The sequence below is a fragment of the Anopheles bellator genome, chromosome 2 (assembly GCF_943735745.2).
Source record: "Anopheles bellator chromosome 2, idAnoBellAS_SP24_06.2, whole genome shotgun sequence".
Classification (NCBI taxonomy): domain Eukaryota; kingdom Metazoa; phylum Arthropoda; class Insecta; order Diptera; family Culicidae; genus Anopheles; species Anopheles bellator.
The window spans coordinates 23,841,423-23,860,651 of record NC_071286.1 but is presented as its reverse complement, the minus strand read 5'-3'; the positions used below and the strand labels follow the sequence as shown (position 1 = coordinate 23,860,651).

Sequence of the window (19,229 nt, the reverse complement as noted above, 5' to 3'; positions counted from 1 at the left end):
GTGCTCGGCAAGAGTGAAGCTTATATTTTGTGCGGATGATGGCTCAAGCATCTTCCCATCATGCGCGATCCGAGCGGCCAGGAGCGGCCCCCTGGAAGCGGTTGAGCAGAACTTTAACCGAAGTGGAAAAACGTACCCCATTATCACGCCGGACGAGCACCTTGCCGTGTAACCCGTGCGGAGAGTTGTGTACGAATGATGCCATAAAATATGTAAACAGTGGAGCTTTATTTCCTGTCTGGGTCCGTTCCATGCCATTCCGTTCCGTTCCAGGCCCAACCTCAAAAAGGCACATGTCCGTACCTTCGTTTCGAACACCCGTCCCGTCCCGTCCTATGTAACGGTGGCAGAAGCACGTTCGGCCGTCCAGGTATTGCTCCCTCTCGCGCAGCGCACGCAAAAGAAGCCTCTCTCGGTCTCGCTCGCCGTTCGCCACATAATCCTTGCCCTGCTACAACGGCTTCCGGTAGCTCCGGGTGGTGGCATACTACGCATACTGCCACGTGGTCCGTTGCCCACGCACACTTTGGCGTGGCGTGGCCATCACCTGGGCTTCCGCACGCGGTCACTGCGCTGGTATATGTAGGCCAAAAGTGCATCCGTGTGTACCGAAGAGCCGAAGTCTCGACACGGGCGTGTGCACTGTGTCTCGTGACCCACCGAGCACTCGGTGGGCCGGCCGGACCGGAAGACGGATCGTGGCCGGCGTGCGCCCGAGAGAGGAAAGCATTCCCGCTGCCCGGAGAGCGAGTCCGGTGGAGCTTTTCCGAAGGATGATTTCCCTGACCGACCGAAAGCGCTTCCCCGAGCCGTGGTGGGGAAAACGTCGGAAAGCACGAGGCATTTTCGTGCGCTCGGGTGGTCTTCGTTCTTTGCCGAACCGCGGGCCGAAAAATTCCCGCGCTTTCTTCGACGGACGACCTGCCGATGGGTTCTGGGTCTTGAAGGGTTTATCGACCGTCGCGGAAAAATAGGGGTCCTACGTTCAAACCGCGCTCGCTAAATCATGCACGTCTGAGGCCATACTACATTGTGGCCATAATTACTCAAGCGTGGCGAGGCTCGTCCGTAGATTATCCGACTCCCGACGATTCAAACAAGTCCATTTTTTTTGGGTAACTGAATCCTCATTAAAGTAGTATTTTTAACTAGTTCCAGGGAACTGATGAGAAAAATGTCCTGTTAATGAACAAGGAAAATTCCAGCAGACCCAAACAGGTATTCTACTTCTTGGTTTGCTTTTCCCGACGGATTGTTTACTGATGTGTACGATTTTAATACGTGTCCACGGTAAGTGAGGCTCCAGAATGGTTGCTACCCCAGGATTAACCTCCAGTGATTTTGCATTCGCATTAGATTCCTTCCCAATGCAATTGGGAGTTCTTGAAGATTGGAACCGGTCCTCGGCCTCGCTGACGGTGATATGACTTCACCCAGGCTGTGCTGGCTGAGGCCCGGCCCGGACAATCGTAATGATGCCATGTGTAATGCACATTTCCAAACAATTCCGCCATCGCTCCAAGGACGGACCTGACCAGGGATTGCGCGGATGTCGTTGTGCCGCGTAGCGCCGTTACTGCTGCTGCTGGTGCTGTGGCCGACGCTGTTTTCACCTTCACCTAATTTCGGGTCGCGTTTTTCACGTACCGCCGCTGTCACGCTGTCCACAACACCTGCGCTTGCCCTGCACCACAGGGTCAACATTATGCGCGCGAGCGAGTGAGCGAGAGAGCACGAGAAGGAGAAAGGATTGTGTGGGGTCAGGAAGTGCCAGTGTTGCCGGGAGTCCCTTTGCACTCTGCGTCACGCCGAGGTCCGCCGAGCTGCCGCCGAGGTAAAAGTGCAACGGCTTCGCGCTATCTAGAGCACATCCACCTCGCAGGGATCAGGGAACTTTTCGGGACGGCCACGGGCGCTTCGTCGTCGGCGGCGGCGGCGGCGGTGGCGGTGGTGGCGGTGGCTACTCGTAAAGTACCCAAAACGAGGCCGGGAACCTGTCACATGCTCCGCACGAACGCTTCCCGAGATTCCCGAGTGGCCCCAAAGGATAAGGGAGACCGTGAGATAGACAGAGAGAGAGAGAGAGAGAGAGCGCGAGAACGGGAGGCCAACCGAAAGCTCGTCTCGCGTGAGGGGGACGGCTTGTGTGTGCCGTGCGCCGGAAGAGGACACAAAAAGGAACGGAAGTTCGAAATTCGAAAATTGCGCACGCAGTTGTAGGGTTCTTGAACTCTTCGCGCTGGGGGTCGGTGTTGGGGTCGGGTTCGCTTTTATCGGCAGTTCGGGAGTTCGGTCGTTCCCCTTCCTCCTGGTCTGGCCACCCAACCCTCGCCCCCGGGTGGGAAAAAAATGAAACCGGACGCAAACACACGGCTGCTGCTGCAGGAAACAATACACCCCCCCAGAGCTGGGGGGGGGGGGGGGGGGGGCCAGTAAATCCGGGAGTGCCGCTGCCAGCGCCACCGAGCCTCCACCGAGCGAGTGCCGATCTTCGTTCGAAAATCCCTGTTGCTATCTCCGGCTCTAGGACTCTCCGGACTGCGGGGATCTGCGGGGAGATGGGTTGGGCGGGTTCTGTGGGAGCGCAGGGATCGGGTCCGGGTTCGGGTCCGGGTTCGGGACCGGGGACGCCAGAGCTCGCGCCTGGAGCGACCAGGAGCGAGTTTGACGAACCGAGCGGTCATCACTACGACCACGACTGCGACGGTGACCGTATCGTCGGCGGCCCTGTAGATCCTTGCTGGCCCCCTAGCGAAGCTCACGGAGCAGGTCCCGGAGACCCCGGAGTGTGTCACACACGCACACACACACACACACACGCGTACGGTTCGGTTGTTTCGGTGTTCGGTGCTGATTGTGTCGTGTTGTTGTTGGGCCTGGGCTGTGAATTGTTTGGGTCCTGGCCGGTCGGTCGGTCGATGTGCCGCTGGTCAGTTACGTCCGGTTCGGTCCCTGGCCAGGGGCGCACCATGCGGCACGGCGCCCCGCCCGGTAGCCACTATGCAACAGCGCAGTGTCGTCGACATTAGGCCTGCGATTTTCCAGCCCACCGCCCAGCGACTGGTGGACAGCCCGCCGTCGGCAGCGCCGTCTGCGCCAGTCTGCCAGCTCGGCACGGTCGGATCGGTCGATGTGCTCTGGCTGAGTGTAGTGTACCTGCAGGCGCGTCGCCGAAAACGGCCCGGAACTGCACTCGACGCCCGACGGAACTAGGTCAGCGGCTGGGAGCGGTGAGCCGACACCGATCGCACCGATCTGTCGTCGCTTCGATCAGGAGCGTGATTTCCCGCAAAACGTGGAGCTTTGACCCGCTTTCAGTCCCGCCTGGAGTCATCGGCCCCACCGGCGTGGCGTGTGGAGGCGCAAGACTTTTTCCAAGGGGGGCGGTCTGCGCTGTGGTCCGGGCTGGTCCTGGCCATTCAGTGTGCTAGTGTGTGCTGTGCTGTGCGTTTGTGGGAGGATGAACTCCGCGCGAGCCTCAGACTCAGTGGCGGGGCCCACCGTTGACCAGTTGCAGCGAGTCCGCCTGTTGTCCTGGGTGTCACCGTCCGAGTCCGCCCGGTTGGGCCAGCAGCTGACCACCACCGGCAGCGGCCCCGTTTGAAGAGCGGTCTGACGAGTCCTGAAAAAGAGTGAGAGAGAGCGAGAGCGAGATAGTGGTGTGCATGCGGGGCGTTCGTCTCGCGTGGTGCATTTGTGGTCCCGCGGTGCGGATGATAGCGGCGGTAGTGGCGGCAGTGTGCGCGAGATAAGGTGCTGCCCGGCCGCGCGATGGAGCTGGGGGGCGAAGTGTTCACGATGGGCCTGGCGCTCAAGCTGCAGAAGGTGCCGCCGGGAGCGATGCTCGACTTCAGCGAGCTGCGCCGGGAGAACTCGAACGCGGCCGCCCTCACCGGCGACTGGGACACCGTTCAGGTGAGTTCCGGATCCGGATTCCCCCCACCCCCACCCCCACCCCCCGGGTTGTGTGTGTGCTTGCTTCAGACCTCCTCGGAACGGGGCTCATGCATTATTATCTGATTATTGATTGAAAATTATTATCGACATCTACACACGTGCATACCAATGCACCTGTCCGGTTCGCGCTGCGCCGGCTCCCTGCGTGTGCCAGCGTGCGACCTCATTTGTGTACACCTCCCGGTCTGTCTGTGTGCGTGTGTGTATGTGTGCGTCCAGAACGCAACCCGTTCCGAGTAGCACACGTTCCCAGCCAGCGTTTGTGGCAACACTGTGTTGGTGTAGGTTGGCACTCCTTCGGCCCGTTCGATTGGATCCCGACGTCCCGGTTGCATTCTTTCCCACCGCCCAGCGGCCGACAAGGCTCTGTCTTGCGGCTGTGGGCAAGGATAGGCGCCGCACAGGATGCCGCTCGGAGACAGTAATGGCGGAACGGGAATGAATGGGGTCAAGAAAAGCGGCTTTATGTAAGGTCTCTGTCGTAGCCCAAACTAGCGAACATCGGTTAATGCTAACGATCAATAGAGACTCAGCTTGAAATTACGGAAAATCCCAGTGCCTAACGATCACGTGATTTATGCTAATAAATAATGTAAGGTGTGCGATGTGTGACAGTTTTCTTAAACATTATACTATTTTCGGTTCATAAACTTACCCCGGGCCTTTGCCAGTAACTGTCGATCGCAATGCGTAGTATACAGTAAACAAAGCAAACGAACCGATACGATTTAGCGCCTGAATGTATGCCATCAGCCGACCGTCGGTCCGAATGGCCCCCAGAATGGGCCATAATCAACCGCCCGGGTTCCGGGTGGGGGGTTCGGTAAGAAAGTGGGTGTAAATGAATGTTGAAGCATTAAAACCCACCGGAGCCCCCCCCCCGGGGCGAGGACCGTGTTGTGTTGTGGTTTTGAACTTTAAAGGCGGCCGTGCCTAATCAAGTGCACCCAACCGCCAAACGGTCCCGGGGCAAATGTTATTACAAATACTCCGAACCCACACCCTTCGGTGGGTCTACAGGACTCGCTCGGGACGCGTTAGTTGGGCCCGTGCCCGATTACAAGGCGCACGGCGCCGGAAGCCTAGCGAACGCCTTCCGTGTCAGCGTGCCCCGCTGAAGTATGCGTGACCCGCGGCGGCGGCGGCTGCCGGGGGCACGGGAATGTGTTGTTTGGAAAAGGGACAGCGCCAACCGCAAAGCTGGCGCCCCCCGGCGGTGGCCGGAGCGAGACACCCGGATAGCGGCAGGCAAAAACCGAAATTAGGTCACCGCTAATTGGAATGTAGTTTTCCGTCTTGAAGGACATTCGGGACTGTGATTGCCCGATTCGGTTCCATCCGATTGCTTTTCCCCCGGCCCTAGCCCGCCATTATGGGCGCCACCAGGGTTGTGGAGGGGAGGGAGGGGGGTGGAGGTGAAAGGACAAATTCGTTTCACGAGGAGGCATCGCTCCAAAGGCCGCGATGGAAGTGCCGTGAACGCAGGGCCTCGGAACAGCGCTCGTGAAATTGATGTTGTTGTTGAGGAGCGATTATTATTTCCGCCCGAGAGCCCACACGGCCACTTGGGACCCCCCTTGGGAGATGCCAGAGGCTACCGACCGATCGATCTCGTGGCTGCGGATTGAAGGGATTATATTTATAGAACCGATCCGCGGTGGACCATAATAGAACCAGAGCATGCATTATAATGTTCGGAAAAAAAAACTTTCGTTCGTTCGCGGGAGCCAAAAGTTTTCCGTTTTCGTTTCGTTCTAACAGAACTGCACTGGACGCACGGAATCGGCTGTTGCTTTCTTGCTGGGTCGGGCCTAGCCCCAACACAAACTAACTTTATTATGAAACGTTACTGGGACGTTTATTTTCATTTCAAAAGTGATAGCATTTCACTGGAAGCAAAAAATCAGATGAATCTCTGCCTTGCCAGAGACGGCGGGAACAACAAGTCCGGTCCTGATTAAGGGCTAAATGAGTCATCAAAGTTATGTAATGTTGATGAAATGGAACGGACTTCTTCAAAGGAAATAAATTGTTGGCCAAGCAGCAAAAGTTGGCTACATTTCTACAAAACATCTTCTACCATTAACCTGTTCCCTTTGCAACCCGTTTACACTAAAAAAGGAATCCTTCAGGATGGATTGTTTCGAACCTTGATTAGTAACAGTAAATAACCGTCCATTTGTAGGAATAGCAATCACCTGGTCTTTATTTGCCTTTGATGCCCGTTTGCCTGGATGGAAAGGTAGCCTTTTCCTCCATCACACCCAAGGGTTGCCAAGGAAAACATATCCGGGGTTCACCGAAGTTACGTAACGGACAGCACCAGCCAGCGCCGGTGTGCGGCAACCACACCGGATTCGTACCTTTAAACATTCGCGCGCGTCAAATCGCGTCGACCGCCGTCAACGGCGGAACTCTCGCCATCGGTTACCCTTCATTTACTAGTTCCGGTGCCGTTCTCTCGCTCTCTCGCACTCTCTCGCACTCTCTCGCTCTCTCTCTCACACTCATCCTTTCCCACTTGCGGACACTGATTTTTCAGTTCCGGAAAATCGGGCGTTACTGCCAACAGACAGGCCACCAAAGCCGTCTCTTTGCCGGAAATGCAGCTCGGCGGGCCAAAGCTAACGATTAAATAATGATTCTTTATGCAACTGCACGAACCGTGCGCCGCCGTGCCAAGGATTTGCGGAAGGCCGCTTGACGGGTGCGTTCGTTGCATTGGGAGTTTCGCCGAAAGCGTTCACCACGTCAAGGCGCCGCCGGCTTGTTCCGGCTCCGGGTTCGGGAAGTTCTGGAAGCCTTCGAGCTGAAGCGAAAGCCTCCATCCGCAACCTGTTCGTTCAACCTTTCGGGCACCGTTCCGGTTCGAAGCATTCAGAACTGTGTGATTACTGGCCGTGGGTGTTTTCGTGTGCACATTAATGAACACGCACGCGGGACGGTGCTTCACGGCCGGAAACGTTTCTACACTTTGACAAATTATGTTTGATTGAAAGACAAATTGAATAAGCCAAACGGTGCGGGCTGTGCCGATAGAAAACATTGTTCCACCGCTCAGAAGCGTGCATAACATGTGCAAAAACTTCGCAGAAAGTACAGGCGAAAGGGTTTTGAGGCGATAATAAACACTGTTTGTGATTAAATTATTCGCTGCGAGGATAGTTTACAGTTTGTATCTAACGCCTAGCATTCGGAAGTGTTCCAAGGATATAACATTGATTTATTTAAAGACAAACTACACTCTTTTGAGTTCCCTTTAGTATGCAAACCCCAGCACAAATAAGTGAATACCAAACTGACGTACAATTTTCACAGTTTCTTTCAGCATGTAGCATTCGAACATTAGTAGCATTTCACATACGACATGTGGTGTGAAAAGTTTCCAATCTTAACATGAAGATGACAGCACTTGTAAATGGAGGCTAGCGAGTTCGGTTGTCAATCTTCTGACATTTACTGATCAACATTTCAAAATTTCAATTGTGAGAAAACGGCCAAAATCGAGTATCGGTCGTAAACGTAGACATAACGGCTTGGGAAACGATGTACAGGGTGTTCCATTAAGACTTAGAGATGTCAAATAACTCCGCCATTTTTTAGTGGATTTTAGCAAATGAACAAGATTTTGTTTAGGGTATGAAATGCCGTTGATAATAAATTCACCCAAAATACAATATCGATCAAATGAATGCCTCTATTAGACCCACAAAAAAAGGTCCTTTTTTGGGCATTTTTCATTGTTTTTAACAACATTCCGGGCGTAATAGCAGCAATTTTGGCTGTGATGTTAGCTTTCAGTTCTTCAATAGTCTTTGGTTTGCTGGCATACAACCTAGTCTTTAAATAGCTCCACAAAAAGAAGTTAGAAGAAATTACGCAACAATAAGCACGCACAGTTTTCACAGTGGTCCAAATAGAATGATTATTTTCATTGTACAGCGCAATTTCAGTGCGCTGTTTTACCGTAAATTGATGCATAACTAAAATGGCATACATTGACGTTTCAGAATTAGATTGATTTGTAAAAATCCACTGAAAAGTGGCGGAACTATTTCAATCTCTAAGTCTTAATGGAACACCCTGTATATTCAGGACGCCCAAAACTACCGCCTCATTTGCTCATCACGGTGCTTAGTGGTTGCCATGGCGAAATTCCTTTTTTGCTACTATTATTTGAAATTCCTTTACTACTATTACTTTACAGTAGAAATTAGTTCTAAAATAGCTAAACAATTGCCAATAATTAGTTCTAATAACCCTTGAATTGAACGACTGACTGTTAACCACAATAATATTATGTTTAGCGATGGTTGATGGCAGAAACAATCAATTACTAATAGCAATTAAGGACACAGCGTCACGCGCAACTCTCTCGGCTTGCGTTAGTGCCAGCGAAGACCATGAAAAAAGGACCCAACATCCAATATAATAGGTGCGTTACAAAACATCGGGCTCTTACACCACCCTTTGCTGCGGCCGGCTCCGTCTCGGGGAGCTGTCGCCAGCAAAGGAGGTCAATTGTTTAATTCCAGCCCCCCCAGTTACCACACTTATCTTAATTACTTCTCAATTCTCGCCCGGTAATTGGGGTCGCGGCCAGTGCGCGAGATCCGAGCGCGCCGCAGATCAATCTTCGAGCCACCGCCCGGCGGCGTGTTATTGAATTTTAACATTCAGCACTCACCACCACAACGGCAACGGTTTCCGGTTCCGGCTCTGGATGCGCTGGCTCTTCTTTTGGCCGAACGAATGAACGAACGAAATCCGTGGCTCCGTGGAACGTGGCTTCGATCTTCTTCGCTGGCGTTCACGACCTACCTTCGCACCGTATTAGCTCTCTCGCGTTCCGATTCCGGTTCCGAGCCTCGGAGCCGATTGATGGGAGAATTATGCAAAATTTATGCGGTATCATTCGCACTGCAGGTCCGCGCTTCCCGGACGCTGTACGATGGGAGTTGTGCCAAAGTGCAATTTGACGGCACGGCCAGAAAGGAAAAAGACGGAAGCAAGAAAACTACATCATACCTCCTCCGGTCCAGGGTGGAATGTTGGAAGATTCTTAAAAACGAGGGCTGCCACTGCATACACATTATAGTGCTGTACGGTCCGTGTTTCTCCTCCAAGCCACCACCACGTGGAGTACAATGTTTGGCCGAAGTTTCTTTTCTCTCCGGCACCCGGAAGTGCTTTGGCAGATTATCGATCTTCATTTGCAAGGCTTCAAGCAAATGCGGGATCCGGTGGCGTCGGGATTCGACAGAACGCGGCGGCTACCGTCAAAGTTTTCGTCCTTCCCGCGGGCGCATTCGTTGCATGCCGGGGCCATTCGGTATCGTTTCGATCGCGCCCGCGACCGATAAATTGTGTTCGATAATGTGCGGCGCCGGAATCTGCAATCTGCAGCCGGCGGATAGTAATGAACCGTCCCGGAAGGACATCGTTACGGTGTCGGGTGGTTGGGCCACACTTTCCGGGGGCTGTTAATTGTTTGCGTGCAGTGGCGTGGCTGTGGCCACAAAGTCACTGCTTTGGCCTACTGACTTTCAACCCCGGCCGGTGGTCGGGCGAGATTGCGAAATTAATGGAAAATACCAGGACACTTGCACCATTAAAATGTAGCGTTTTTATGGCTAGTCCACCAGCCCCCACATAAACCAAGGGTGGCCACGCGTATCAGTGACAGGAATGACGGCCGAACACGAACCATTCGGTGCCCGATGTGTTAATGGCCGGCAGACGGCCGAGCGCAAGATAATGTTTATGAATGTTTCTTTCTGTTGATTCCGTGCGATGAGTGGACGGTTTTATTGCATTACTTTGGCGAAGCTGTGCGGACTTTGAAACTTTGGCGCTTAGCCGGAAGTCGATCACTTTTCTAGTTTCCGGAAACGATTTTGTTGGACCCGTTTCGAAATGCATGAGTTGGTTTTTTGCTTTTCATGTTGCATTTCGTTCTGTTTGCTGCCGTCTTGATTGGCCTTGATTGTGTCCCGATTCGAGAATATACGTATTTTATTATATGTTTCGTTTACGTATCGTATTATTTACGCTGTTCCTTTTTTATTTTAACAACTTTTGGTTTCTGTTTTGTTTTCATTTCGTCAATTATATTTTCAGTTCATCTGGCCGTCTTCACAGGATATCTCTAAACTCGATCGCAACGCGCTGATGGCCGAGTTGTGCGTCGATCATTGTGCCGGAGATTTACGGGTTGACTTTCAATCTATTTCGACTATCATCCGAAGTAGTTCGGCCGCACTAAAGCATTCCAGCGTTTCCTGCACAAACTTTCCATGCCGAACCGGCCGGCGTCTGGGGTGAAGGATTTGATTTTTGCATTGCGGAACTTCTTGGAATCGTACCTCGTGGCCCAACTTTTCGCCGTTACGAACATTGTAATCGCTGAGCCCGGCCAGCCCGGACCAACCGACCTTGACTTCCACTTGTCCCGTTTCGAGCGATTCGATCGCCACGGGACGATCACCCGGACACGAGTGGATGGTGCCGGTCCGGTTTTAATCCATCACCGACCTGCAGTGCAAGCGGCAATGGCGAGCGAAGTGGATTTATTGTCCCACTCTGCTCCATCTTCGCCGTTCGTCCGGGGGGCGCGGACGATCCATTCCAATTTCTTCCGCCGGCTAGAATGTTGCACAAAGTTTATTTTCCGACTGCGGACTGACAGAGCAACCGTCGCCGCCAACCGTCCTTGGCACGCGGCCATCCCATCCCCGAGGTTCCGAATCTCCTGACGGACCGGACGGATGGACATCAGAACGGGCACGGCTATACAGACGGACCGGAAAACGACCAAACCCGGAATAGAAACGTGAAGTAAAAACTTTCGAGTGGAGCATAAAAATAGAAACTTGTTCCCGCGCGCGCGATCCGAACCGAAGTCTTGCAGTAAATGATTTATGTGATTGTTCCACAAAAAAAAAACACCTTTCCCAATTTCCCGTAGATCCGTGGCCCTCCACTAGTCGGTGTTTGTTTTACCTATTTTTGGATTTTCGGGATGGGATTTTAAATCTAATTTTAGCTCTTTGCCACGACCGGCCCACTCACACATATCCAGGACGAGTGTTTTAGGCTTCCTGCCTTCCGATTCTCGTGTCCTAATCTGTCGCTTTTTCCGCTTGTTTTCCCACCTTTGTAGGCGGCCGATGTGCCCGGAAACGAGACGATGGGACCGTTCGAGGAGTACGAGCTGTTCTACCGGCACTCGTACACGATGACCGCCGTCTACTGCGTCGCGTACTTCATCGTCTTCATCGTGGGGCTGGTCGGCAACAGTTTCGTCATCGCGGTCGTCTTCCGGGCCCCGCGGATGCGCACGGTTACGAACTTTTTCATCGTCAATCTCGCGGTCGCCGACGTGCTAGTGATCGTCTTCTGTCTGCCGGCCACGCTGATGAGCAACATCTTCGTACGTAAGTATCGAGCCCCCGGTGTCCCGCCTTTTTTGCCCGGTGCCACCTCTTCATTCCACATCCTCATGCCATGCCACGTTCGAAGCCTGGCTCAACACCTCCGCATTGCTCATGGCACGGTTCCGGTTCGCTTCACAAATTGGTGCGGAACAGTGGAGCGCGAAAAGTAAATTCCATTTCAATTTCTCACATCCTCCGGGGAGAAGGTGGTTTACCGGGGATAAAAACGATTCTGGTGGTGATATTTAATTATCGTCCACTCGCCATTCATATCGCCCTCGAGGCGATTGGCGGTGCTCAAACGGTACCGACCGAATCGGACCGACGGGCGCATTGAGCGCTGCACGGAACATTAATCGTTCGGGCAGTTTTTGGGGCTGAACGATCGATACAGAAATTCGATCGATCGATTAAAAGAAAAACAAAATCCCTAATGGAGGCGCATGATACTTTCGATATTATGTTGCAATATTTGTCGATTCGTGTCCCGCTCAGACTGAAGAGTAGAAGGCACAAATCCTTGAGGTGCACATCTTACGGACCATATAATATCGGTGCTAAACGTTATTTGTTGTGTTTAGATAGCGGAAAGAAAAATCTTTATTCCGATGGAGACGCCTGGTGAGCCACGCCTTTTCATTTTTATAACCCGTCTGAAACTGTTTTCAAAACTGGAGTTTCGTTCATAGCGAACTTTATCTGCATCGATGTTCATTGTTTGTGGTGTTGATACAAGTGAACAACGTTCAGTTGATAAATTTATCTAAAAACTTCTTTTTCCGAATTATGAGCCATCCACTGGTCTTCAAACAAACATTTCGGGTGTCATCTTGCTAGATACAAACGAAAAGACTGTTGTGAAGAATTTTTCCAATTCGATCCGTAACGTAAAACGAACGTAAACGATCCGGGAAAACTTCCGCACCGATAGATTTGATCGTAAAACAATTTTATTACCACGAAATTAATTGATCGCCTGAAAGATAGTCAAATTGTGTCATTTATAATGGCGATTACTTCGGTACAAAGTTCAGTTCCACGCTAGTAGACCACGACGAATGTATGGTCTAATAGATTAAATCTATATATATAAAAGAAAGTCGCCTAAAGGTTACACAATTCATAACTCAAGAACGACTGAACCGATCTGGCTGAAAATTGGTGTGGAGGTAGCTTAGAACCCAAGGAAGGCTTTAGGATACTTTTTATATTCCGACCGTGTCACAATAAATCTGCACAATGATTTTTCTTCGTACTGAAACGAGACAGACAGAGTGCGTAACAGCAAACAATTGTTGGCTTCTCTTTCTCGCTAAAGCAGCGTTCCCTCACCCCAAGCAAGCGCGGCAGACAAAGCGCGCAACAGCAAATAACTATTGGCCTCTCTTTCTCGCTAATGCAGCGTCTCCTCCTCCCAAGCAAAAATAAGCCCCCCCCACCCCTCTCTCACGACCGCGTGTTTTCATTCCCTTCTCGAGAAAGGCCAGACAGAGAGCGTCACTACGAGCAAAGGTTGAGCGAGTTTACAGCGAGTCTCTCTCTTTCGTATGTTCTCGCGAGTCTCTTTCGTGCGATTACTTTGACGATTTGACAGTCTCTCTAGCACATTCTCGAACATTTGGAAATTTTTTATTGTTACTTAGCTGTCGTTTTTATAACTGTCAAAATGTATTGAAGTAACCCGCGAACACAGCGTAGTATCGTGATATACCGGACAGTGAATAACAAGTGCCTCATACATTTCCTTAACAATGCCGCCACCAAGACGGTCGAATCTTTCCCGACAAAGCCGTAATGCAAAAACTATGCGAAGTGTTGCGAATGAAATGACTGAAGAACAAAAAGAAATTGCTCGCGAAAGGACTCGGTTGGCAAATAGAAATCGGCGAGCGAAAAATAGAAACGCACAAGTAGATAATTTTCGACAAGATGCCGATTTGAATATTCGCTCAGTTTTTGTTGCAGAAGAAGAAGCTGATTTGTATCGGGCAGCGTTTCGATACAATTGCATCGCTAAGTACAGCGAGCATAAGAGCGTTCGCATTGGGCCAATGAACGTTCATTGTGATAAGTGTGATGCGTTGAAATTTTCCGGAGAAACGGCCGGATTGTGCTGCCTCAGCGGAAAAGTTAAATTGCCTTCACTGACTCCGCCACCAGAACCAATGGAATTATTGCTTCGTGGCGAAACTCCCGAATCACGTCATTTTCTGGAAAACATTCGAAATTACAATGGCTGTTTCCAAATGACGTCATTTGGGGCAAAGATTATCAATGAACGAGAATTTAATCCGACATTCAAGGTATTTATTTATTTTTTTTACTAACACACAGTATAGTGGAAGAATAACTTATTATAGTTATTCCTACGTATTATGTTTCTTCTTCTTATTGGGCAACAAACGCTGAGCGCTCTTAGCCTGAACCAGAGACAATGTTAATCTCTGATGCTTTCTGTAAGGGTTTGCTTTTACGGACGGGGTTGTTGGTCCCGCGCCAACTCCCTCTGGCACGCCGGTATCGGGAATCGAAACCATGGCCGGTTGTGTGACAACTGGTCCCGGGATTCTAACCCAGGGCAGCTGCGTTGACAGTGACGAGCGTTACCGACTGCTCTACACTGATATGTAGTGTAGTGAATGATACACTATGTGAATGTAGTGTATCATAAGGTGCTGAACTGAACAAAAAGGAAAGCTAATCATAATAAAAAATATTTACTACATAAAATCCAAAACCTGCTTACTAATTGCCTTTGGGGCGGAACAAAGTTCGCCGGGCCTGCTAGTCGATTCATAAAAATAGACTTCGGTTTATTCGGCGAACACAATTCTTCGAACAGATTTCAAATTGAGATTGACACTCGGGATAACCACTAATCTGGAGCAACGATGCAGGCCAGCGGGACGTAGCCATTTGACCTTTCAGCGCAGTTTCGGAGAATAACGAACGCAGCCAAATATTGCCGAAGAAAGAAAAACGCGGGTCCCAAAGTGCATTACACAGCTGTGTGCTTCCACCTCGTTGACGGAGAAGTGCAGCAGCAGCGGCAGCGGCAGCGACAGCAGCAGCAGAGCATCATTAATGGGATTTGCAAACGGAAAATGGTTTTCTGGCCGGACTGCTCCGTCCGAGCCCGTCCGGCCAGCAGCGCACTCGCCAGGGTCAAGAGATTTATGTGTTTGTGGCACACGAAAAAGTTCCAAACACGCTGGTCAAAACTTTTCGCAATCTGTGGCACGAAACGAGCCCGGCCAGGACTGCACGGACACGGGGGCAGTAACGGCCCGCATTGCATCTCTGCCGGATGTTTCGTGCTCTAAAAAGCTCTGCGCGTGTGTATGTGTGCGCATGTTTGTGGCCAGCAGTTTGGCGTTTGGGGAACAATTTAGACACTGTCATTGCAACCAATTAAAAAGACATTAAATTCACTGCCAGTACCCCCGGCTCCCCGAGAAGCGGTCAAATGGTCCACGCTGTTGGTCGGAAGCGGGTCGGGTCGAAAAAAAGGGGGCCATAGTTTTACTAATCTTTTCGGAGTCACACTTCCGGTTTCGCCGGGCCTACAAAAACTAATTAAAATCTATAAATCAGCGTTCCCTCGGCGGTGTATGCGCCCTTCAGCTGCAAGCAAATTGTTTAGCCTTCTGACAAGCCGCCTGTCATTTGCTGTTGAAGGTCGATAGTTTTATCGTTTTTTTGCGTTCCTTTCTTAAATTTGTTTCTAAACATTGTGCTGGGGTGTGCACTTTGCTCCCCAGGCACAGCTATTAATCACCGACAATGGTCCGATAAATTATGGCTAACAAAACGCCAACACTGACACTAGTGCCTTTTTGACCTTTAGAATTCATGTTTTGGGTCCAAAGTATGACTTTGCCTACTTTTGAGGCAAGTGAACCGCGACGTGGTAGATAAAAATGAACGTAATATCAGATCATATCAGTAACTAAACTGTTCACTAGAATATGTACGCTTCATAGGCTGCTTTGTTTCTTGTGCTGCGTCTTGACTTCCAAAGTGAGTCTGGTTGCTATACCATATTCATATGGTAAAGAGATATTTGTTTTGGTTGTACGATTCCAGTTCAAAGTGGCCGTTACACTATGGGCTATGGCGGTCATAAGTCGACTTTGAGGATTTTAGTTATGATTCCTCCGAAAAGATAAGTTAACTATCAATCCGAATCCGAATGTTTAGCCTTCAGGTCTGCCTAGATTCCGAGAATTGGTCTGTCAAAATTGAAATAAAAAAAACTTAAAACAATAATGTACCTATATTATATATCATTTCAAAGGTAATAGACCCTTCCAATCAAATCAAAATGTTTCAGGTTGTTTCGCCGAAACTAGGCATCAAGATGTAGTTAGTTTTGAATGCTTTCTAGCAGGTTTCACGTCTGTGTTGACCTGTGTTCGACCGCTACGGTTATTTCAAGAAACTACTTCTATGTACCTCGGGTAAGATCTTCCGAAACAAACCTCAAGCAACGTCCGTTTGACATTCTGAGACATTCAAATAATTGTCCTGCATCTAGATAAAGGTAGATGGTAAGTTTGTGTTGAATGTTGAGTTTGATCAAAACACATGCAAAGCAAGCAAAAACGTGAATAAAGTACTAAATTTTACGTACTTTAGAATGGATCAATAAATAGTTTAGTCAACTCCATTAGATTCCTTACTAAATAGATACTACCGACGGTTCACTTTGATCTCGTTCTTCAGCGACACAGCATACGGCATTTGTCACATTTGTCGCCAGGATCGAAGTTAATCAATAGAATATGCACCGCACTTTGAAAGACCGAATAGTGATGGTGTCGGAAGACGTTGGAAAAGATCACAAGATCAAGCGCGGGGCGCACCAATGCCCCTGCCAGGGTATGAATATGTTGAAATTGCTCTTTTAAAAACACCCATCCCTTGCTGGAGCTCTAAGGACATGTTTCCTTGTTTGTTCCCCTCGTGAAATGCAACGTGGAGCTTCTTCACCGTCTCCGTTTTTCGGCGGGTGATAGTGCGGAGAGCATCAAAGAATCGCTTTCGATGATCCTGCCTGGCGAGGGACTGCGATGGCCACAACAAGGTGCGCTTCCGATCCACATCTGTGATGCGCCGCGGAAGGGTTGAATATATTTGAATGATTCCGGCTAACTTTCCTTTCGCGGTGCCGTCGGTGGCCAAAAAAGGGCTTTCGTTTCCCGTTTCCGAACTCTTTCTTGTTTCCTTTTCCCCAGAACTTCGGTTGTTGTCGTGCAAGGAGATGAATTGTAAATTCAATTATTTTCATCCCCTACTGGTAGGCACGCTGGCAACGGCACCGGTTGGAGGGTTCCGTTCGATTCGTACGTCGGACGAGCCGCTGCAGCATAAGGCGAGATGTGCTGGTGTTCTGCGGGCACACTTTCCTTTCGCGCACTAATTGCATTTTTCGGAAACCCTTCCGGAAAGCGTGTGCGGAACGCTCGTTCGCTATTGTTCTTTGCCGCCGGCCGTGCCGCGTTAGTTGGCAGTGTTTTATGTTCGCTTATTTAAGCTCGTCGACCGCTCGACCCGCCATAAAACATAATGCCGGCGCCCATCGGCCGCCCGCGATCGGCGTGATTTCTCGATTATCCATCCAACACCGAACCGACTTCCGATCGAACGGCGAGCGTAATTAGTAGCGCCACCAGTGCACAGGGCAGTTCCCCTCGTCCCGTCTGGCCCGCCCTCCCGACCGGAGGAGCTTTACTAGCAAATTAATTCGAAAACTTTCATCAACGGGCACCGAACGATTTTTCACTGCCGCCCGTATCATTAATCTCACTTTCGTGCATTGGCCACGGCGGGTACGCCGCGGTGGACGGTGGTTTGTAGTTTTCGGGTGTATCGGGTTTTTTGTTTCGGTCCGCGGTTCCGCGATAGGTCATACTTTCCGCTCGCAATTTGCTCGTCACCGTCAACCCATAGCTCGGCACTTGAATCACTTGCTGCCCTCTATTCACTTCCGTTTTGCACAAAAGTTTATGTTTTGCGTTGTTCTGCGTTGGCCGTGGCATACACAGGCGCACGGTGTGGCCACCGTATGCAATCTGCAATGGTTCGAAATTGCGGTTCCGCCCAGCTACTACTTCCGGGGTTAATGGATGGCTCGGGACATCGGGACCCCGGCGTCGTTGTTACGGGGCATGCGAACAAACACATCCTACGGGCCGGCACTTGGTGCGGTGGACGCCCTTAATGAACCCGCGAAGCGTACTGATTGATATCGTACCCGGTGGCCGCCGCGGCCATCGCCACCACACGACGACGGTACGGCATTTAATTGCGGTAATGCTGCCTTCGCTACCTCGAAGGACGCCACGATTTGGGGCGCCCGACCGATGGCCGATTCAGTGCTGGACGATATATTTCACGCACAATAGAATGATTAGCCTTCTGGCCGGGACCCACCCAGTGATGGATTTCCAGCCCATCCGAAAACCGGCCACGGACCGGGCACCGCAAAACCACGGAACACAAACAACGTTTCACGAAATATGCACTAATCATGTAAGCGGATTCGGGTAGGACCTTCCCCGGCCCGGCCACGACCCAAGCCAGCCCAACAATTGGAAAATCGTTTTCGACTGCCCCACGCCCAGGTCAATCGTGCGTCCCATTCGAACTGCAATTTTAGTGCGACGGATTTTTCCCTGTTTCTTTTTCTGTTTGGTTGGCTTTGGTGTTTCGGCGCGCTCGGTGCGGAAATAAATATGGAAATTATGTTTTCGTCCAGCGCGGATCACACGTGGCAATAAAGCGCGTGGTCCGTGAGAACCGCTTCGGATGGTGGTCTCGGTCTCTGTTTGCTGCACTCCGAACAATAAGGCCGGGCCCGTATAAATATTTATGCGATCAAAGGTCCTGCGTCAATGCTCTGTGGGTGTGCGTGAGTCTGTTTTTGTGGAAACGGTCTCAGGTTTTACAACCAAACTTCGCCACACTGCCCAACAGCCGGACGCTGGAGTTGGGTGCCATTTGGGTTGGCTTCGTTTTTTGAGCCATTTCCGAATCACTTTTATCCAAGCGCAGTGAAACCCGGAAAAGGATAGCGGTTTTTTCGGCGAAGCGGTCGCTGTGCTTCAGATTGCAATTTTGGCATTCCGGGTTTTGTGAGTACGCTCGCTTTGTTGTTTGCTGGTTTGCGAAGTACAGCCATGCGAGAAAATATTCCCTTTGCTTGGGACTCCAACTAGGGGTCACTTTGTAGTTCCAAGAATCTTTGCAATAACGTTGATAACCAACGAAATGTCGTCGGATTTACCGTGAAAGATAAGTGCATGTCCATGTGTCAATCTCGAATGAAACGCCAAGAATAGGACTCGCTTATGAGCATTTCCTTTTCCAGGAAAATCGAGCCAATTTACTGGCAGTCAGTGGCAGAGAACACTGACAGAGGAGCAATAATGAAAAGCACAGCTACGCTTTCGAATGTTCCCGAAATAGCATATCCCCGTGGTATCGACGATACTGTCACCGTTCACAGGACGGAAACAGGATAGGCAATCGGGCTGCAATTTACAGGTCACTGTCTTTCATCGAACGGTAATTTTGCATATAACGGTGATGTGGTGTGATGTGTGGTGCTTGTTTCGCGAACCGAACCTACTTTCTGCGTTTTCAAACCATACGGGAGCATGGTTTGGAGTTGTTCTTGTAGTTGTTATAAATATTTTTAATCCAACAAGCCTACAGATCCGGGTTCGATAAACGTTAGATATAGACACAAATTACACTTTGCTAGATTTTCATTAAAGGTCCCTAGTGATATTTGCCGTAACTGAGTACTTTATTGTAACTTATTATCCGTAT

General features: G+C 50.5%; 1 protein-coding gene across 1 annotated transcript in view; it reads left to right on the top strand.

Moving 5' to 3' along the window:
* Nucleotides 1-3,771: 3,771 nt before the first annotated feature.
* The window catches only part of LOC131208612 (neuropeptide SIFamide receptor-like), a 76,820-nt gene continuing 61,362 nt past the window's right edge, over nt 3,772-19,229 (top strand). Inside the window, exons 1-2 of the mRNA XM_058201412.1 lie at nt 3,772-3,915; nt 11,120-11,393. Of these exons, the coding sequence (XP_058057395.1) occupies nt 3,772-3,915; nt 11,120-11,393 (418 nt within the window). The remainder of the gene's footprint in view (nt 3,916-11,119; nt 11,394-19,229) is intronic.